At 47.2% G+C, this 18,759-nt stretch overlaps 1 protein-coding gene across 1 annotated transcript in view; it reads right to left on the reverse strand.

Annotated features, from left to right (window-relative positions):
• The window catches only part of Ryr1 (ryanodine receptor 1), a 106,032-nt gene that overhangs the window by 17,712 nt on the left and 69,561 nt on the right, over positions 1 to 18,759 (reverse strand). Inside the window, exons 80-87 of the mRNA XM_058577598.1 lie at positions 17,980 to 18,053; positions 17,353 to 17,370; positions 16,196 to 16,276; positions 12,026 to 12,114; positions 11,804 to 11,932; positions 11,617 to 11,721; positions 9,414 to 9,495; positions 8,028 to 8,215 (exon numbers count right to left, since the gene is read on the reverse strand). Coding sequence (XP_058433581.1) covers positions 8,028 to 8,215; positions 9,414 to 9,495; positions 11,617 to 11,721; positions 11,804 to 11,932; positions 12,026 to 12,114; positions 16,196 to 16,276; positions 17,353 to 17,370; positions 17,980 to 18,053 — 766 coding nt within the window. The remainder of the gene's footprint in view (positions 1 to 8,027; positions 8,216 to 9,413; positions 9,496 to 11,616; positions 11,722 to 11,803; positions 11,933 to 12,025; positions 12,115 to 16,195; positions 16,277 to 17,352; positions 17,371 to 17,979; positions 18,054 to 18,759) is intronic.

Below are 18,759 nucleotides of genomic sequence, written 5' to 3' on the forward strand. Positions count from 1 at the left end.
CTGGTCATGACTTACTAAGTTAATTTCCTGATCTACAGCTGGGCTGCAAAAGGCAGTCTGAGAAATGCTGCTCTGAAGTCTGAACAGAAGCGAGGTCCTCGGGCTGTCAGGAGGGCTTTGTCAAAAGCCAAGAACTCTGCAAAATGCTTTCTAAATGAGTAACACTCTTTGCAAATCATGGAGGGCTCTAGAAACCGCAGAGCGAGGAGACATCATCACACAGGAACTCCTGTCCTCTCCCCTAGCTCCACTGACCTACCTCCCCAAGATAAATGGTGGGACTGTCTCCTCTCTAAAGCCCACACCTCCACGGGGGCCTGGGACCCTTTCCCCTCCATTCATTCCTGAACTCTGCTCCTGCGATTTGCTGATCTCTCCGAGTCACCCTCCATTTGCTCATGGCCTTCATTTGAAATACCTTCTTCTCTAGCTATTATTCATCCTTTGCTGGAGTCTCTCTTCCAGATCTCTAAAGGTTGATGGGATGGTGCAGGTAGGGGATTCGCACCTTCTTCTTCTTTTACTGGGAATTGAACTCGAGGGCCCCTAACCATGGAGCTACAGCCCTTTTAAAATATTTTATTTAGAGGCAGGGTCTTGCTAACTTGTTTAGGGCCTTGCTAAACTGTGGAGGCTGGCCTCCGCACCTTCTTCTTGAGATACACATTTTCCAGGAAATAACACTGAGGCCCCAGGCCCTGCCACTCTGCAGTGACAGTTACCAAGTCTGTATCTCTGGGGCCTGAGCGCTCTCCAGAATCCAGACTCTTACAGAAGAAGCCCTACCTGACCTCCCTCTGTAGTGTCTCCCCCACCCCCCAATGGAAGCATCCAGAACTGAACTTTTTATGTCCAGACCTCTGGGCCCACAGTCTTAGCCATCACAGGAATAGCGTCCCCACCCACCTAGGTGCCGAAGCTAAGCTCTTTGAATCATCCTTGAGTTTCTCACCGCCTACATCTTATCCCTCCGATGATCTGTCAGTTCTGCTTTCTAAATAGATCCAGGACCCACCCACTTCTGCCTGCTCTAGACTCCCATCTCGGCCACCACAGAAGCCTCCTTCCTCATCTCTGATCCCCCACTGTCCCCACACACAGTGGGTCACGAGTCCTCCCTGGGCTCTATCTCTGTCAGGGTAATAGTCAAGGTCCCCCTGAAGCCCAGTGGCCCTGCACATCTGTCCCTCTCCCCCCTCAGACTCTCCCTCATCCCTCCCCTCAACCTCCCCCTGCACCACACTGGCCTCTTTTCTGTCCCTCTGTTTCCATTTTTCTGCCTTTACACTTGCTGTCCCCTTGCCTGGGACACCAGAATGTCCCTCACCTTCATAGGGCACAGCTCCAACACCCCCCTCAGAAAATTGCCCCCAGCCACCCGGAATGCAGGGCACGCCCCCCGCTGCGGGTTGGTCGCCTCCAGACCACAGATTAGAGCCTGCAGTTATTCTGCTGATTTACTGACTTCACCTGTCCCCTCCCACCGGACTCTCAGCTTCGAGGCAGGGTCTCTGTTTTGCTCACTGTTGTGCCCTCGGGACTAGGGCCGCGCCTGTCACCCAGGATGTATTCACCTAGTGCTGTGGTCTGGAGTGGCCCCCCAAGGTGCTAACGAACGGCTTGGTACAGAGGTGGCACTGCTGAGAGGTAGGTGGGACTGATGGGAGGTCCTTAGGTCATTGGTGGCATACACTTGAGGCCTTCCTGTCTCGATTTTGCTTCCTAGCTCATGAGGTGAGTGTGCTCTGCCATGTGTTCCTGCCATAATATAATATGCTGGCTTCACCAGAGGCCCAAAGCCACCGGGCTGCTGGATCTTGGGCTGGAATCTCCAGAAGAGTAGGCCACAGGAAACCTTTGCTCTTTATAAGTTAATGGCCTCAGGTATTTCATTATAGAAATGGAAAGCTGACTAATACATTCACATTTGTCCAATGCATGAAGTGTCTTAAAAGTTGAGAAGAGTTTTGAATTTTATTCCACTATTTGAAAAGTAGTAAGTCTTTTAAATTCTGTACATACCTTTTAAACCATAAAGAAATGGAAAAGCAAGTTTGGGGAAACACAGGATGCTTTGTGTTTGGGAAACCTCATGATGCTTTGTAAATAGTCCAACATTCAGAAATGAGAATATCACCATTTTGCAATCTCTAAGAAGCCAATGTTTATGAACATTGAACGTCAACAGCTGCTCACAACACAAAAGAAAAAGTGACCGGAGGGGTGCATCTCCTAACAGATGGACACACAGTCACATAAGGATTCCGGCAAACAAACAAAAAACCCTACACACCCCAAACCAGGATCTGATTAAACACCTCCAACTTAAGTTCCAGTTTATAAGAAACAGGGACAGAGGAACATGTGAAGTGAAACCAGGAGGTTGCATCCACCAGACTCAGACCATGGGAAACTCTGCGACTAGGACACTATTAGCCCATGAGAGACGTCATGGGGAAACAATGCAAAATATCCAATTAATAATTTTGAAATCATGGGCTGGGGTGGTGGCTCAGTGGTATAGCGCTCGCCTAGCACATTCAAGACGCTGGGTTCGATCCTCAGCACCACATAAAAATAAATAAAAATAAAGGTAATGTGTTCAACTACAACTAAAAAAAATAAAATAATAATAATAATAATTTTGAAATGATGCTTTGGAAATACTAATTCATAATACTAATACATAATACTAATACATAATTCTTCTTACTCTAAAAAGTGTGGTTACTAAAAAATTTTACGTTATACATGTTGCTCCTACTCTGTTTGTTGGGCAATGCTGGGCACTATAGGACCAAGCACCTGGGTGTTCAGCAGATAAAAGGGAAGAACAGAGAAAAAGGGACCAAGGGGAAGCAATAGATTAAAGGAAATTGAAGGAAACATCAATCAATCACAATGGGTAGATGGTGTTTGGATTCCAAGAAACTGAAAAACAGTAGATACAATAACTGAAAACTTGAATACTGACTAGATATTTGATGATTTAAAGAATTATGAGCTGGCACAGTGGTGCACACCTGTAATCCCAGCACTCGGGAGGCTGAGGCAGGAGGATCCCGATCCAAAGCCAGCCTCAGTCATTTTAGCAAGGCCCTAGCAACTCAGCGAGACCCTGTCTCAAAATAAAAAAATCAAAAGGGCTGGGGATGTGGCTCAGGGGTTAAGCACCTCTGAGTTCAATCCCTGGTATTAAAAAAAAAAAATTACAGATTGTACTTTTTGTTTCATTTTTATCATTTTGCCTTTGGTTAGCAGTGCTAATGCCATTGTGGTTTGTCAAATTAAAAAAAAAAAAAATCTTGTAAGATGACACACTGTAGGACACCATTGATACAAAGTGTCCAGAATAGGCAAATCTACAGAGAGACAAAGCCCAAGAATGGATCCTCGGGGGTTGGGGGAGGGGTAACAGGAAGTGATGGCTAAAGGCCCTGTTAAGTAAAGCAACTGCTGCTAAAGGTGTAATCACAACCACTGCAAATAAATAAATAAAATAAAGGGCATGGGGTTCCCTTTTTTGGGTGCTTAAAAATGTTCTGAAATTAGACTGTAGTGGTGATGGCACGATTCTGTAAATACACTAAAAGCCACAGAATGGCACATTTGAAATGGGTGGGTTTGCTGGCATGTGAATTATATCTCAATGAAGATACTTTTACTTAAAATGAAGTCTTTTTTCCTTAATTTTTTTTTTTTTTAGTTGTAGATGAACACAATACCTTTATTTTATTTCTTTTTATGTGGTGCCAGGGACTGAACCCAGTACCTCATGCAAGCTAGGCAAGCTCTCTACCACTGAGCCACGATTCCAGGCCCCGCCCCGCCCCAAAGGCTTTTTAACCAAAGATGTTTTGGAATCTGCAAAGTCCTTCATCAATGGAGACATGTTTTGTAAACTCTCAAGAACTAAATCAACCAAGAAGAACTTGTGAATTATAAAGCATTGCTATATTTTGATGCAAATTTGCATATGAATAAAATGCAGAAAAAAATATCTAGGGAGACATTCACCCCTGTGTAACAATGGCAGCCTTTGGAGATGTGGGATGACAGCAGGACTGGAGATGAGGACCAAAGGTGACTGTAACCTTGACTATAAATTCTTAACTTTTAAAAGAAGAATGTATTCCTGTTTGGCTAATATTACCTATTTAGTTAAAAATTAATAAAATATTTAAAATATAAGCCAGGTGCAGTGGTACATGCCTGTAATCTCAGCAACTTGGAAGGCTGAAGCAAGAGGACTGATTGCAAGTTCGAGGCCAGCCTCAGCAACTTAGCAAAGTCTTAAGTAACTTAGTGAGACCCTGTCTCAAAATAAAATATAAATCAAAAGGACTAGGAATGTAGCTTAGGAGTAAAGTGTTTCTGGTTTTAATCTCTAGTATTTAAAAAATATAAAATATTTTCCATATAAAAACCAAGTATTTTGCATCACCAAAATAACATCAGAAAGAAAGTCAAAAGACAAATGATGAATAAAGAAAAATAGACACAACTCCTACCACTAACAAAGTTTTAACCATTCCAGTATATAAAGAGCCCCTGGAAAAAAATACCAATGTTTCAATAGAAATGAGTCAAGATATGGTCAATTTACAGAAACAATTAAGATAAAAGAAATAGCACGCAAAGAGCCTCAGCCGCCTCATGGGAGGGAGACATGCAAGTTAAAATTGCACTGTGACCCTATTTTTTATTTATCAGATTGGCAAAAATCCAAAGATTTGAGAATGCGATCTGGTGGCAAGGCCATGGGGAAACAGGCACTCTCAATGTCACTAATAGGAGGGGAAAATGAATGGCAATATCTGTCCAGATGACAAGTCCATTTATTTTACCCTCGAGCCCAACAGTCCTCTTGGAAATCTATCCTCTGATATAAACTACTCATGTACAGATGGTGTGTTCATGAGAGCCGGCACTGCTAGTGGCTCATAGAGCCTTCCTTAGCATGCTCACTTTCACCTGCTGGAGCTTGGCAGTAATACACCGACAAATGTACACTGTCTGTGCTATAAACTGCACCCTTGTGCAGTGCACAACTTGCAAAACCATCCATGGCAGCCCTGACTGCCGCATGGGTTGTATTAGTGAACACTAGGAACAAAACAAGTGTCCCTTGACAGGGAACAGGCAAATAAACCATAATATACACACAAAGTAGAAAACTGAGCACCTGTTAAAAAAAGAATGAGGAAGCTCTTCAATCTCCAGAATATTTTGTTAAGTAATACAGACTGGCAAATAGTACCCTATTATGAAAGGAAGGAGGAAAATAAGAGTATTTGTATTTTTGTGGAAAAAAATGATGGTAGGATACAAAACTAATAGAAGGGGGAAGGGAAGAAAGGGTGCATTGAAAAAAAATCAGGTGAACAAATCATGTATTCAAAAATGATGACACAAGTACAACTTCTCAAGTTCTAAATTGGAACCCTATGAATGTTGAGCTGTAAAATGACATCAAACCTTGGATCTGGGAGGCCCCACGTGTTGGAGGGATCCTTACCCATTTAAAATGAATGATGTGAGCCGGGCACAGTGGCACACACCTGTCATCCCAGCGGCTCAGGAGGCTGAGGCAGGAGGATCTTGAGTTCAAAGCCAGCCTCAGCAACTTAGCGAGGCCCTAAGCAACCCAGGGAGACCCTGTTTCTACTTTAAAATACAAAAAGGGCTGGGGATGTGGCTCAGTGGTTAAACCCCTGGGTTCAATCCCTGGTACCAAAAACAAACAAACAAATGAATGAATAAATAAAATGAATGACGCGCACTTTACCTCCCTCATAGTGCTTTTTGGTTCTCTTTTTCCTCTTTCCAGATTTTTTTTCTTTTTGGTTCTCTTGCGGCCTCCTTCTCCCAGAACCTCCTGCCAGTCTCTTGAACCACATCCCCAGCCCTTTTTATTTATTTATTTTTTAACTGTGAGAGCGGGTCTTGCTAAGTTGCTGAAGCTGGCCTCTAACTTGTGACCAGCCAGCCTCCGCCTCCTGAGTCCACGGGACCAAATCCTAGGTGTACTCTGCATCTGGCTGCCTGGGCTATTTATGTATTTATTTCTTTTTGTGATGCTGGGGATTGAACCCAGGGCCTTGTGCATGTGATATACCAACTGAGTTATATCCCCAGCCCCTTGGACTGTTTATTAGACTAGATTAGAAGATGGATCTGGGTCAGTGTACTCTAGTATGGGGCTGCCAAAGTTCTAATCTCAGCTTTGTCACCTAGCTGGGTGACCTGGGCATGTCACATCACCTCCCCAAACCTCAGTTTCCACATCTGTAAAATGGGAAGACAAAGCGGCCCTGACCACCAGGGACTGGGATAAGGATGAAATGAGCTGATTCATTTCCACGCGGGACCTGGCATGGAATGAAAATATCATAAATATTAGCTCTTTTCACGACAGTGAAGTGCTCGGGGTCCGTGAGGTTTTCTTTCCTTTCTGCAGTGCTGGGGATGGGACTCGCGGTATCTTGCATGCTAGGCAAGTGCTCTACCACTGAACCACAGTGACATTTACGAGGCTAGAGAGATGGGCTGGGAAGGTGGGGTTCCCAGGAGTGTGGGGAGAGGCTAGGGAAGCAGGCATTGCCCTGGGGAGCAGGGGAGGCTCCTGGGCTGGATCTTGACAAAGACAAAAAAATCTCTTCACCATGAGAGAACTGAATGCCATCTGAGGGTTAGATAGTGACAGGTATCACTGTGAGTTGCCTGATTTGCATAATTGTTCTGTGGTTATGTAAGAGAATGAACTTGAGCTCAGGAAATACACACTGCAGTATCTAGAGGTAAAGGGAAATCGTGATGGAGCAAATTTGGTAAAAAACTAACATTCAGGCAGCCTGGTGGAGGGTATGCAGAAATGATATGTTTGTGCAACTCATCTATAAACCTGAAGTTATTTCCAAATGCACAATTAAGATGGGGATGGAAGAGATCTGGGGGGCTGGGGGGCCAGCTCAGTGGCAGAACCATGCTCAGCATGCACAAGGCCCTGGTTCATCCTCAGCAACCCCCACCACAAATTCAGGCAGTAAGCATAGCAGCCGCCGTCTCTAGGGTGTGCACCGTATCCCAGGGGCTGCTACCTCCACTGTAGTTTCTGTCATCAACCTACTCCCCATTTTACAGAGGAGAAACCTGAGGCTCACGGAAGACAGTGACTTGCCCGGGGTGCATTAGGACAGATGGCAGAGAAGCCAGGCATAGTGGTGCTCGCCTGTGATCCCGGCAACGTGGGAGGCTGAGGCAGGAGGATCGCAAGTTCAAAGCCAGCCTCAGCAATTTAGTGAGGCCCTAAGCAACTCAGTGAGACCCTGTCTCTAAATAAAATATAAAAAGGACCAGGGATGTGCCTCAGGCGTCAAGCACCCCGGGTTCAATCTCTGGTACCAAAAAAAAAAAAAAAAAGGTCAGATGGCGTAGCTGGCCTGGGAGAGGCAGACAGAGAAGGATCCAGCTCCTGAAGAAGCTGGTTCCATTCCACCCCTCCCAACAGCTTCATTCTTCAGACCTGTAGTGGCCTAGTTAGTGACAGCTTAACAGGGCAGAGATGAGATCCCTAAATGCAACTCCAAGTTCTGGGTTGGATCCTTGACAAAGTAAAAAGTTTCTTCAGGATGTGAAAATTGAATGAAGGCCTACTCAATTAGACTCTAAGTCCCATGGAGGCAGGGGCTGTGTCTGTTTTGGTTGTTGCTGGGTCCACAGGACAGGGCTGGGCTCAGAAAAGAAACCCAGTAAATGTCTGCTGATTGAATAACAGATCCCTGTTCATAATTATGATAATGTTAAAACTATTAAGAAAGGTAACAGTAACAATGGTTCTCATTTACGTTACTGTTGATGCATTTCATCCTCAAAACAACCCAAGTCCTGTTCTGTCCCCAATTTTCAGGTAAAGGAAACGGAGGCTTCCAGAGAGGTCTCCTGCTCCAGGCAGGGAGCTAGGAAGCCCCGGCTGGCAGCTGGCAACCCCCCTTGGACCCGGGGCCCCCCTGCTACCCGGCACCCACCTTCTGGAAGTCCTTCTTGGAGATGAGACCGCGAGGATCGGTGACGTAGTCCTGGAAGGCCTCAGAGCCCACGATGTCCTTGAGCTTCAGGAACATGTCAAAGAACTTGAGGATCATCTCCACGTTGGACGAGGACTCCACCAGCATGTCCACCATCTGCCGGGCAATCATGCCGTTCACCACGTTCCCTGTGGGCAGCCCCAGGTCAGTGCAGCTCGGCGGAGCCCCTTTCTGGATTCCCTAGGCTTGTCTCTCTCCTGCTCAGAAGCCACCCGAGGCTCCCGAGGTCCCCGCCTCTATGCAGGTGGAAGCTTCCCCCCCAGCTCCCAAACCTCCCTCCAGGGTCACCTCCTGATCTCCATAAGCGCCACTGGCCAACGGCTGATCTCACCTTCGCCTAGCTCCCTCGCTAGCTGGAGGCATCACCAATAAAAAGAGAGGGACACAGGCTGGCAGCTGGAGCCAGAGGCTGCGCAGGTGATGTCCTAGCACTACACCGTCTCATGACAGCCTTGTAGGGAAGTGGGTGTTCCTCTCTGGTTTTACAGATGAGAGAACTGAGGCTCAAGAGAAAATCACCCACTCAGGCCACATAGCCAGAAAGCGGGTGGGGAAGGATTTGAACCTAGAGCCAATGACTCACAGCCCAGACAACTAAAGGCTTCACTGGTCCAAAGAGGTCAGCCTGGTCCACAGATGAGGAAGGTGGCCCAGGGAAGACAGCAGGGAGAGGTGGAGACTATGGCAAACTGGGACCCCACACTTCCTCTACAGGCAGTGGCTGGGGTGTGTCTCCTGTTCATTTTCTCATAGCTTTTCATTATAACATAATCTAAATTTACGTAAAAGTTGCAAGAATAGTAAGTACAAGGGACCTTCATATATTCCAGATTCATCGATTGTTTACATTTTGCCACATTTGATTTAAAATTCTCTAGGAATGTATGTTTGTGTGTTTCTTAAACTGTTTTATTAATTAGTAAAAATATATTGTTTCAAGTTGTTGCGTTTGGGGGATATTTGTTACACAGCAAAAGCTAACTGATGTTAATAAATAAATATGAATACATTATACAATATGTTGTTACACTTGACAAATAAATATTAAATATATAAATACAGTATCCACTTTTATAATAGGCCACACACTTTTTAAGATTTTTCTGGGGACTCAATAAATTAGTATAATACACTCAGGCCCCCCTATAGTACAAGCTCAGTAAGTGTTTGCTGGGCTTGCTGTTGCTTACTGACAGCTTACTGACCCTGACAATAATGTCATCGTGTCAGCTAGGGCTGAGAGCTGGAGTCTCCCAGTCTCAGAGGGTCAGGTTCAGCCTTGTCTGAACCTTTGTACTGTCCCCATACCCACCCTCTGGCATTTACCTTCCAACAGTGACAGCAACATCACCACCATGTCCTTCTGAAGGTCCAGCAGCTCCTTCAGCAGCTCGATCTGGCTGGAGTCCTAGAGATCCCATGTCCCAGGCGGGTGAGAGGGGGCCTCTGCAGAGACACTTCTCCCACCGCCAGCTGCTTCTGCCCCCCTCACTTACCCATCCGGGCCTAAGACCCCCTTTTTTCTCCCTTCTTACCTCCGAGGGGACCCGAGTCCAGACATGTTCCTTGGAAGCAGGGGAGGGGGCAGAGAGACAAGATTGTGGGGGTGGGACTGGCACTTGGGGGAAGGGAGCAGGTCCAGCAGGTGATGTGACGGGTGTGGGGCTGGCAGACAAGGAGGTCTAAATGCCTCGGGAGCAGACATTCTGGACAGAAGCAGATGGACAAAGGGAGATAGAGGCCCAGATCTGGAAAGGGGTACCTGGCCTGCAGAGGGTGCTGACATGTGCGTGTGGAATATAACGTGTGATGGGAAAGGTGGGACTCAGAGTTCAGGAGGAAGGCTGGGGAGGTAGCCCCGTGCTTCCTGGTAAGCTCTTTGAGGGGAGGATGGTAGTGCCCCGTGTTCCCTGCCACAGAGCCTGGTGTAGGGCCAACAGAGTCAAATTTCCACCTCCTGGCATTTGCATTAGATTGAGTCACATGAAATTGCCAATATGTGACCATTTGGACACACAGAATGGTAATGTCATATGGTTCCACCTAACAGAATGGACAGGACTGGGAGGAGCTCCTTCGTCCTCCTCGCTATTCTAGAAGGTGCTGATTCTGATCCTAACATATTTCCATAGTTCCAAAACTCTGCATTCAGATTCTAAGGTTCCGACACTCCAGGACTTCAAAATCCTAAAATGAATGGGCACCTGCAGTTTGGGTCTGACCATGATCCAGTCCCTCTCTCCTTTTAATTCCTCAACTGGGTAGGGCTCCAGATTCTACTCTCACGGTGCATCCTGGGTTCTAGGGGTGGGTATAAGACTAGGTCTGACCAATCAGCACTTTCTTCCCTTTGATTCAGGGATGGGTCATATGACTCAATGTCCAATCAGATGGAATCTCAGGTCATTTTCTGGTGCTTTGAGCAAAGAGATGCTCTTTCCCACTAGACATGTTAGGGGAAGGGAAGCCTGAGGCGCCATTTTTCCTGCCCGTGCAGAGAGCCTGAGAATGAAGCCAAAGAGGAGACAGACTTTCCTGCTGACCCCAGCCTAAGCCCAGATCTGTGATGAAAACTTCTAAATTCATTTTCCCGCCTTAAGCCCCCACTTGGCATTGGATTTCTATACCTTCCAACCTAGACCTAGGCCTAGACCTTGGCCAATGAACTAACGCTGCAGGATTCAGAGGTGGACTTCCTCCAGCATTTTAAGATGACACCAACGTTCTGACACTGAGGAACTGCGCTCCTAGTTGACCTCCTTCCCCAAAGTCAGAGGACAGCGGAAAGGATTGCTGCCAGCCCCTGTGGCACCTTTGGGTAAATTAGAAAAAGTTTCCCGTCAAAATATTTCCTGCTGGGAAACTGCAATATACAGGATACTTCACTGCCACCTGCTGGGAACTGCTGTAATGCAGACACCGCTATGTGGATGATGTCTAGGTCGAGGACAGTGCCCGTCCTGACGTCAGGCGTCCTGATTCTGCCCAGCTCTCTATGGCAGTCTCGAATATGCTTATCAAACGGAAGCAGAGCAAAGGACCAAGCGTTGGCGCGGCACTAGCGAGGCTGCGAGGCACAAGGGGGTGGGGAAGACGGGGACGCGAGGAGTTGGGGACCTTACATCACGGAGGCCCGGCACACGCGTCATCTGCCGCAGGCAGGACAGAGGGAGCAACGATCTTCACCCGCTCTGCCCTAGCGGCCCCCCCGGCCCCACCCTAGGGCTCTCCGCAGAGAGAAAAGAACATCGACCAATCATAGAGGAGCTGCGACCAGAAGGGGTGGAGCCCAGCACGATCAACTAATGGAAGTGCGGGTGGGAAACTGGCGGATTGGTGGGCGCAGGGAGGGGGCGGGCTCATGCGGGAGGCAATCTGGGAGGAAGGTGGATGGGGCCAGGGGGCGGAAACCAGTCTGGAACATGCCGGGAGCGTTGGAGAGAGAAATTGACCAAGGGCGCAGGTCTTGGAAAGGGACCAGTCGGGGGATGCCCGGATGCAGGCTGAGGAAGATCAGAGGGGCTCGAACCTGAGCAAGCTTCATCATCATGTGGGCGAACACGTGCAGGAATCCCACCACTGCGTCCCAGAGGCGGCTGTGCGCCAGGCTCTGCTGGTTCCCGGTGCAGGGGCCCTGGGGCAGGGGGCTGCGTGAGCCCAGGCAGGGCACCAGATGCAGGGCTGCCCCTCCTCCCATCCCAGCGTGCTGGCCCTACCTGTATGTACTCAGTGAGGCTGTTGAACACCTGTTTTGCCACCGACATGGCCTTGGAGAAGTTCCTCTTGCCCTGCTCCTCAATGACATCCTTGCCCGAGTAGTACCAGTAGAAGTCACTGATGGACTCCTGTGGGGTGGGCAGGGTGTGAGAGGTGCTGGGGTCAATCATGGTCCCACGGCAGCCCTGCGGCAGGTCCCACCTGGGAGGTCTCATCCTCACCTGCAGCCGCAGGAGGTAGTCCACTGTGCAGATGATGATGTTAATAGTGTTGGTGTTCCCTGTCTGTGTCCTTAGGTAGTTTTGGAAATCTAAGGAGGTGAAAAGGCATTCATTCATTGAGCACCTAACGTGTTAGGGGAGGTGGACAGGGAATCATTTGTTCGTTGTGCAATAAATATCTGAGTGCCTATGGTATGCCAGGAAGTATATATTAGTTAATTTTTAACTTTTGTAGTGGGGATTGAACACAGGGGCACTTCACCACTGAGCTACATCTCTTGCCTTTTTAAATTTTTCAGGACAGGGTTTCACAAAGTTGCTTTGGGCCTCGGTAAATTGCTGAAGCTAGTAATCCCTTTGCCTCAGCCTCCCAAATTGCTGGGTTTACAGATGTGTGGCTTGTGCCCAGAAAGTAATGAATTGTTTTGAGGCACAGCAGAGATTTTTTTAGAAAAGCAAGAATTATGCACTAGAAGGGAAAGAAAGTGTGGGTTAACTCAAAAGTGAGAAACCTCATTAATTTATTTAATAGCTATGTATCAAGTACCTACTATGTGTCAGAGGAAGATGGAGGATTATTTATCTAAAATTACTACTGAGGGCCTACTATGTACCAGATATTGTGGAAGATCAATCGTTTATTCATTTGTTTTTTCCCCTAATAATTTTTTTATTGAGCACCTAGTATGTGTAGTGAAAATAAAGATTAGGTCCTCCTTTTGTTTCTTAATTTTTTTGAGTGCTTACTATCTGTGGGGAAGATGCAAGAGTGGTCATTCATTTATTTATTCAGCAAATATTTATTGAGTGTCTCTTTTTAAAGGCCAGGGGAGATAAGGATTGGCATCAAGGAGATGAGGATCACATATACATGTGTGTGTGTGTGTGGGGGGGGGTACTGGAGATCAAACCCAGGAACTCACACATGTTGGGCAAGCCCTCTCTACTGAGCTACCTCCCAGTGCTATTCAAAATATTCTATTTGCTAACAGGAAGTGAAGAGTGTCACTTATTCTTTGACACAACAAATTTCTTGAGTGGTCACCATATGCCAGGCACTGTTCCAGACTCTGGGAATAGAGCCGATGAGAAAACAGTCTCAGCCCTTGTGAAGTTTATATTCTTATGCAGAAATTTCTCAGTGTTTCCTAACTGCAATCTACAGCAGGAAAGCCACTTTACATTGAGACCCAGTATGCCTATTTAATCTGAAATTATATCTACACTTGAAACAAAGTTTCATATATCCTTTCTGTATGCCAATCCTCTGGCATTTTTTCTCTTCTGTACTGTTCTAATGAACTACAAAAGAATTCCGACCACAGTCCACTAAATCTGTAGTTCCCAACCTCTCAACCTCAGCTTTCAGTGTCTTAAAGCTGCCCAGGAATGCCAATGGGCTACCAGGAGGGGACACTTCTGCATTAAACTGATTCAGAATTTCAAGTGAGTTGATGCCACTATTTGAAAAACATTGTTCTATTGCATAAAGTTGCTATTTTTTTTTTTTTTGTACCGTGAATGACTAAATCCAGGGGTGCTTAACCACTGAGCCACACCCCAACCCCTTCTTTGGGTTGAGTACCAGGAATTGAACTCAGGGTTACTCAGCCTCTGAGCCACATCCCCAGCCCTATTTTTTTTTTTTAAATTTAGAGACAGAGTCTCAGTGAGTTGCTTAGTATCTTGCTTTTTGCTGAGGCTGGCTTTGAACTCGAGATCCTCCTGCCTCAGCCTCCTGAGCTGCTAGGATTACAGGTGTGCACCACTGCACACAGCCAGAAGTCTGTATTTTCACAAGGACTCTAGGTTAGTATGAAACCCACCTCTGTGGACCCATTTGCCAAATGACCAATTCATTGAATTGTCCAGGCAACAAAAGTGGGCTTCAGTCAAGTCCTTTCGATGTCTGCAGCAATGTCATCTTGCAAGGATGGCTTTCACAGCCCTTGAGAGTCCCCTCCCCACTAAGTTGTTCTTTCCACCTGACCTCCTTGGGGACAATTCTTAATCCCTCCATCAGGTTGGCTCACCAAAATGCCCACTTTGTCTGGCTTCATGTTATAGAGGAAAAGCATACTCAAATATTCAAGATTTTTTAAAATAAAAAAACCCAAATGCACAGCCTTCCCCATCAACTCTGTTTTCTAAGTTCTTTGTGTTATTTTAAATGGCTATATGGATTCATGCTCATTTGAATTGGACTATATGCCTAAATTGTTAGATCTATGCTGCTCTAAAGAATTCATCCAACGGAGAACACTTTCATAGAAAAGGTATAAAAAAAGAAGGGACATAGTGAATACTCAAGATATGCAAGGTGTCTGAGAATTGGAAGATATTTCAAATATGTATTTGATTGAGCTGGTTAGTAAATTTATGAATTTAGGCAGAAGACTGGATTGCAAATTTATTGGGAGATAGAAATCCCACCTGTAAGAACATTCTCACTTTCAAATAGTCACAGCACAGGGAATAAAATTCATTTTACACTCAAAGGCTGATTCCACTTTCATTAAAAATTAAAGAATGAGCCGGTACAGTGGCATATGGCTGTAATCCCAGGGGCCTGAGAGGCTGAGGCAGGAGGATTTCGAATTCAAAGCCAGCCTCAGCAAAAAGGGAGGCGCTAAGCAACTCAGTGAGACTCTGTCTCTAACTAAAATACAAAATAGGGCTGGAGATGTGGCTTAGTGGGCGAGTGCCCTTGAGTTCAATCCCTGGTACTAAAAACTAATTAATTAATTAATTAAAATAAAAATTAAAAAATGAGCCAGGCACCGTGGTACATGCCTGTAATCCCAGCAGTTTGGGAGGCTGAGGCAGGAGGATTGCTAGTTCAAAGCCAGCCTCAGCAACTTAGTGGGGCCCTAAGTGGGGCCTAAACAACTCAGCAAGACCCTGTCTCCAAATAAAATATAAAAAAGGGTTGGGGATGTGGCTCTGTGGTTAAGGGCCCCCGGGTTCAATCCCTGGAACCAAAAATAAATAAATACTTAAAATTAAAGAATGAATCAAATTGTGAAATATGATATATCAAGAACTATGTAATGTTTTGAACAGCCAACAATAAAAAATTAAAAAAAAAATTAAAGAATGAAAATCTTAGTCACATGGCACAAAGATATTTTTTTAAACCTTGAAAAATTCAGATCCATGAGCTTTTGAGAATGTGGAACAATGGAAACAATGGATTGTGTCTCATCCTTTATTGAAAAGGATAAAGGAGATATCTTGGGACTCTAGGGCACTCTGCCACTGAGCTACAGACGCAGCCCTTTTTATTTTGAGACAGGGTCTTGTTAAATTGTCCAGGCTGATCTTGAATGGGATCCTCTTGCTTCAGCCTCCTGAGTCACTGAGATTATAAGCGGGCGCCACTGCACCAGCTGGAAGTTAGACTTCTAATCACTCCAATTTTTGTCATGAAAGTTAATTTCCGGGTAGTCTGTGGTTTCATAAGCACCTGCTAAGCATTGTAACCACAATCTTGAGATTGCACATGTTTGTTATAGGAAATGGCCTTGGGTAGAATGTCTGTTGCACAGAATTTTGACTGTTCCTTTAATGCTGCGAACTTTGTGTGCCACATGGGGTTACATGTTCCCATTAGCAGTATGTTTAATTAACTCACTGTGGCATCCTTGATCTTGTTAAACTGACTGAACCAGAAGAAAACTCGTGGAAACCCTTGCTTATGTTAGGAAAGGATCTGCAGACCTTCTTCCTGGCAGTGCATTTTAGATGCAAAATAAATGAATCAATCTGATCAGTTCATCTGAAAATACAGGCAACTTTTTTTCTCCTATAGACCCAAAGTATGGAAATCTGCCCCAGGCTGAACCTTCCAGGGACTGCCAAATGCCTGTGTGGGAAAACCAGTGTGACTAACTCCCATTTGGGCAAATTGATTTGGAGCCAAATTGGATTTTGGCAGATTACGTTTGGGGACTCAGAGTGCTGGGGGGAAATGAAAATGAAGTCAAGCGGCTAAATTTCAGGACTTCCAGGGGGATTTTGGAAGGTAGGCAGACTGAGATTAGATGAGGTCTGAATGGCTGGTGAGGCCATCATTGATAAGGGGAAAGGGGAGCTGGAAATTAACTCAGGCAACCATTCCAGATGACCCCCAAACACAGCTTCCTCTGCGCCCCCCCACCATGTCCTCACCATTGTTGTGTCCCTCGCAGAGTAGCTGCAGGAACCGGAACAGGTCTTGTGTGAATTCATCATCAGCCATGACCTTCTCTCCTGAGTGGAAGGGACAGGGCAGGACCCAAAAGGGGTCAGGTGAAGCCAGCACACAGCATATCCATGCACACGACCCACGCACACTGCACACACATGCGCAAAGCACTGGGGTGCTGGGAGGAGCGGCCACTACTTCAAAGACACTATAAGGGTTGTAGGCATCCATGACACCAAGGGTTTTGACCTCGAGTCCACGACATCCGTAAATGGAGACTGGAGGGACCCTGGGTCATGAAGCTGGGGTCTCAAGTGTCTTTCTATAGCATCAGGATCCCTCTGATGTCACTACTTGAGTGACACCTGGGAGTGTCTGCTGACTCCATAGACATTCAAGCAACAGGTATTACCCTCTGACCCCTTCCAGATTGCTGGGGTTAATGGATTATGGGGGTTGGGGTCACTTTCCCACAAAAGCTCTGAGCAGGGGAGGACTGGGCTGGGCTAGGAGATAGGGACTGAAAGCCAGCTGATTGGCCCAGATGCCTCAAAAGTACCAATCCAGGGTGGGTGTGTAAACATGGGCCAATCGGAATGGGCATCTGAGAGAAGCCAGTCCTGGTGGGCTGCAAGGGAGGAGCTGGAAGGTGAATGGGTCAACCGGCGCAGGCGCGGGGAGGCAGGCGCAAACCAATCAGAGTGGATGCTGGGGGCAGCCGGTGTGGTCGGTGGATGGGAGATTTGCTGACCCACCAAACTGGGGTCGGGGTGCAGAGAGCAGAGAAGGTGGGAGTAGGGGTCACCCCACCCTGGGACTGCCAATCTGGGTCTGGAAGTCCGACAATGTCCAGCTAGAAAAAGACCTTTGCTGTCTTTTCTGGCTTCTACTTTACATATGGAGAAACAGGCTTAGGGAAGATAAAGAGGCGTGTCCCCGGTGTCCCCGAGCCATGTTTCGTTGGGGACTCATGGGGGCCCTGAATCTTGGTCTCCGAACTCCTTATCTCAAGACTTTCCTCGGCCATGGCACCCCCACCTCTCCCTATGCCCCAGATCCTCAGTCCCCAGGTGGAGGGGGCGGGTGGGGTTAGAAGGGAAGGGCAGCGGCACAGCAAGGCGCGGGCGGGCGGGGGAATTACCGTTCTGGCGATTGATGACTGGGGCAGCCAACAGGATGGGAGGAGGAAGCAGGAGAAAAGAGGGAAAAAAGAAAGACGGAGACGGACAGCAAAACAGGGACACGGTCAAGGACAAGGACAGGGACACACAGAAAAACAGTCCACAGAGAGAAGGAGCCAGAAGACAGAAGGAAGCGGATTAGCAAGAACAAGAGTAGGAAAGGAGGGTGAAAGCCAAGGGAGGGGAGGGGGGGGGGAGGGAGAGGGGAGGGGAGGGGAGGTGGAGATGGAGAGGCAGGAGGCGAGGTCAGGGAGAAGGTTAGACACGTCAAAACACAGCAAAGAGGAGACTCCATTAACCCGGATTAGGGACATTAATGAGAGAACAGCAACCAGGGCATGAGACTGGGGCACGAAGAGGGCGGGGCCGTGTGTGATGGGTGAGAGAACACAGGACAGAATGACACCCAGGGGTGGGGACCACGGGGGACAACCCTGGAGGAATGGGAAGCCAAGATGGGGCCCCAGCAGGGAGGAACCCAAGGGAGCTCTCGGGAAGCGGGTGTCTTAGGGGCAGGGAACTCTGGGCGGTGGCCGCGGAGGGGCAGGGGCTTCCTGAGGGAGGACTTCCCAGGGAGAGGGTCTCACCGGTTCCGTCCTCGTTCACCATGCCCAGCCCCTCCGCCTTGTTCTGTCTCTCAAAGGCATTGAGATCCAGGACACTGAGGGAAGAAAGGACGACAGCAAGAATGGGACAGGGTCCCCTCAAGTTGCCCAGGCTATCCTTGAACTTGGGATCCTCCTGCTCCGGGATCCTCCTGCTCCAGCCTCCTGAGAAGCACATCTGGGATTACAGACGTGCGTCAGCGCCCCCTGCAGTTCAACTCACTCTTTTATATTTTCATGAGTTCATTATAGATACCCATGACCTTGGGATTCATTCTGACACAATTACACAGGCCTGGAATACAACCCGCTCCGGTTCAGTGCCCACTCCTTCACCCTTCCCTCCCACTGTTCCCTTCCCTCTATTCTACTGATCTTTCTTCTGTTTGTAGTTTTTAAAATCAATGTCTTATGGACATACATAAAGGTAGAGGTCACTGCCACGTTCACACAGGCACATGGGAAAGTTTCTGCCGCTCTTCCCCTCTGCCATCCCCCCCTCAACTCCACTGACCTCTTCTCTGTTTTCCTTCCCCCTTTTATCTCTCTCCTTTTTTCCCCTTATTTTGGTCTAGTTTTTGCCCATGAGAGAAAACATTCGATCCTTGACTTGGGATCTGGCTGATTTCACTCAGCATCATGTTCTCCAGTTTCATCCATTTACTAGCAAATGCCATAATTTCATTTTTCTTTACGGCTGAGTAAACTCCATTGTGTGTGTGTGTGTATGTGTGTGTGTGTGTATGTGTGTGTGTGTGACAT

The sequence above is a fragment of the Marmota monax genome, unplaced genomic scaffold (assembly GCF_021218885.2).
Source record: "Marmota monax isolate L192 unplaced genomic scaffold, Marmota_monax_Labrador192_F-V1.1 WCK01_AAM20220418_F8-fsc00228, whole genome shotgun sequence".
Taxonomy (NCBI): domain Eukaryota; kingdom Metazoa; phylum Chordata; class Mammalia; order Rodentia; family Sciuridae; genus Marmota; species Marmota monax.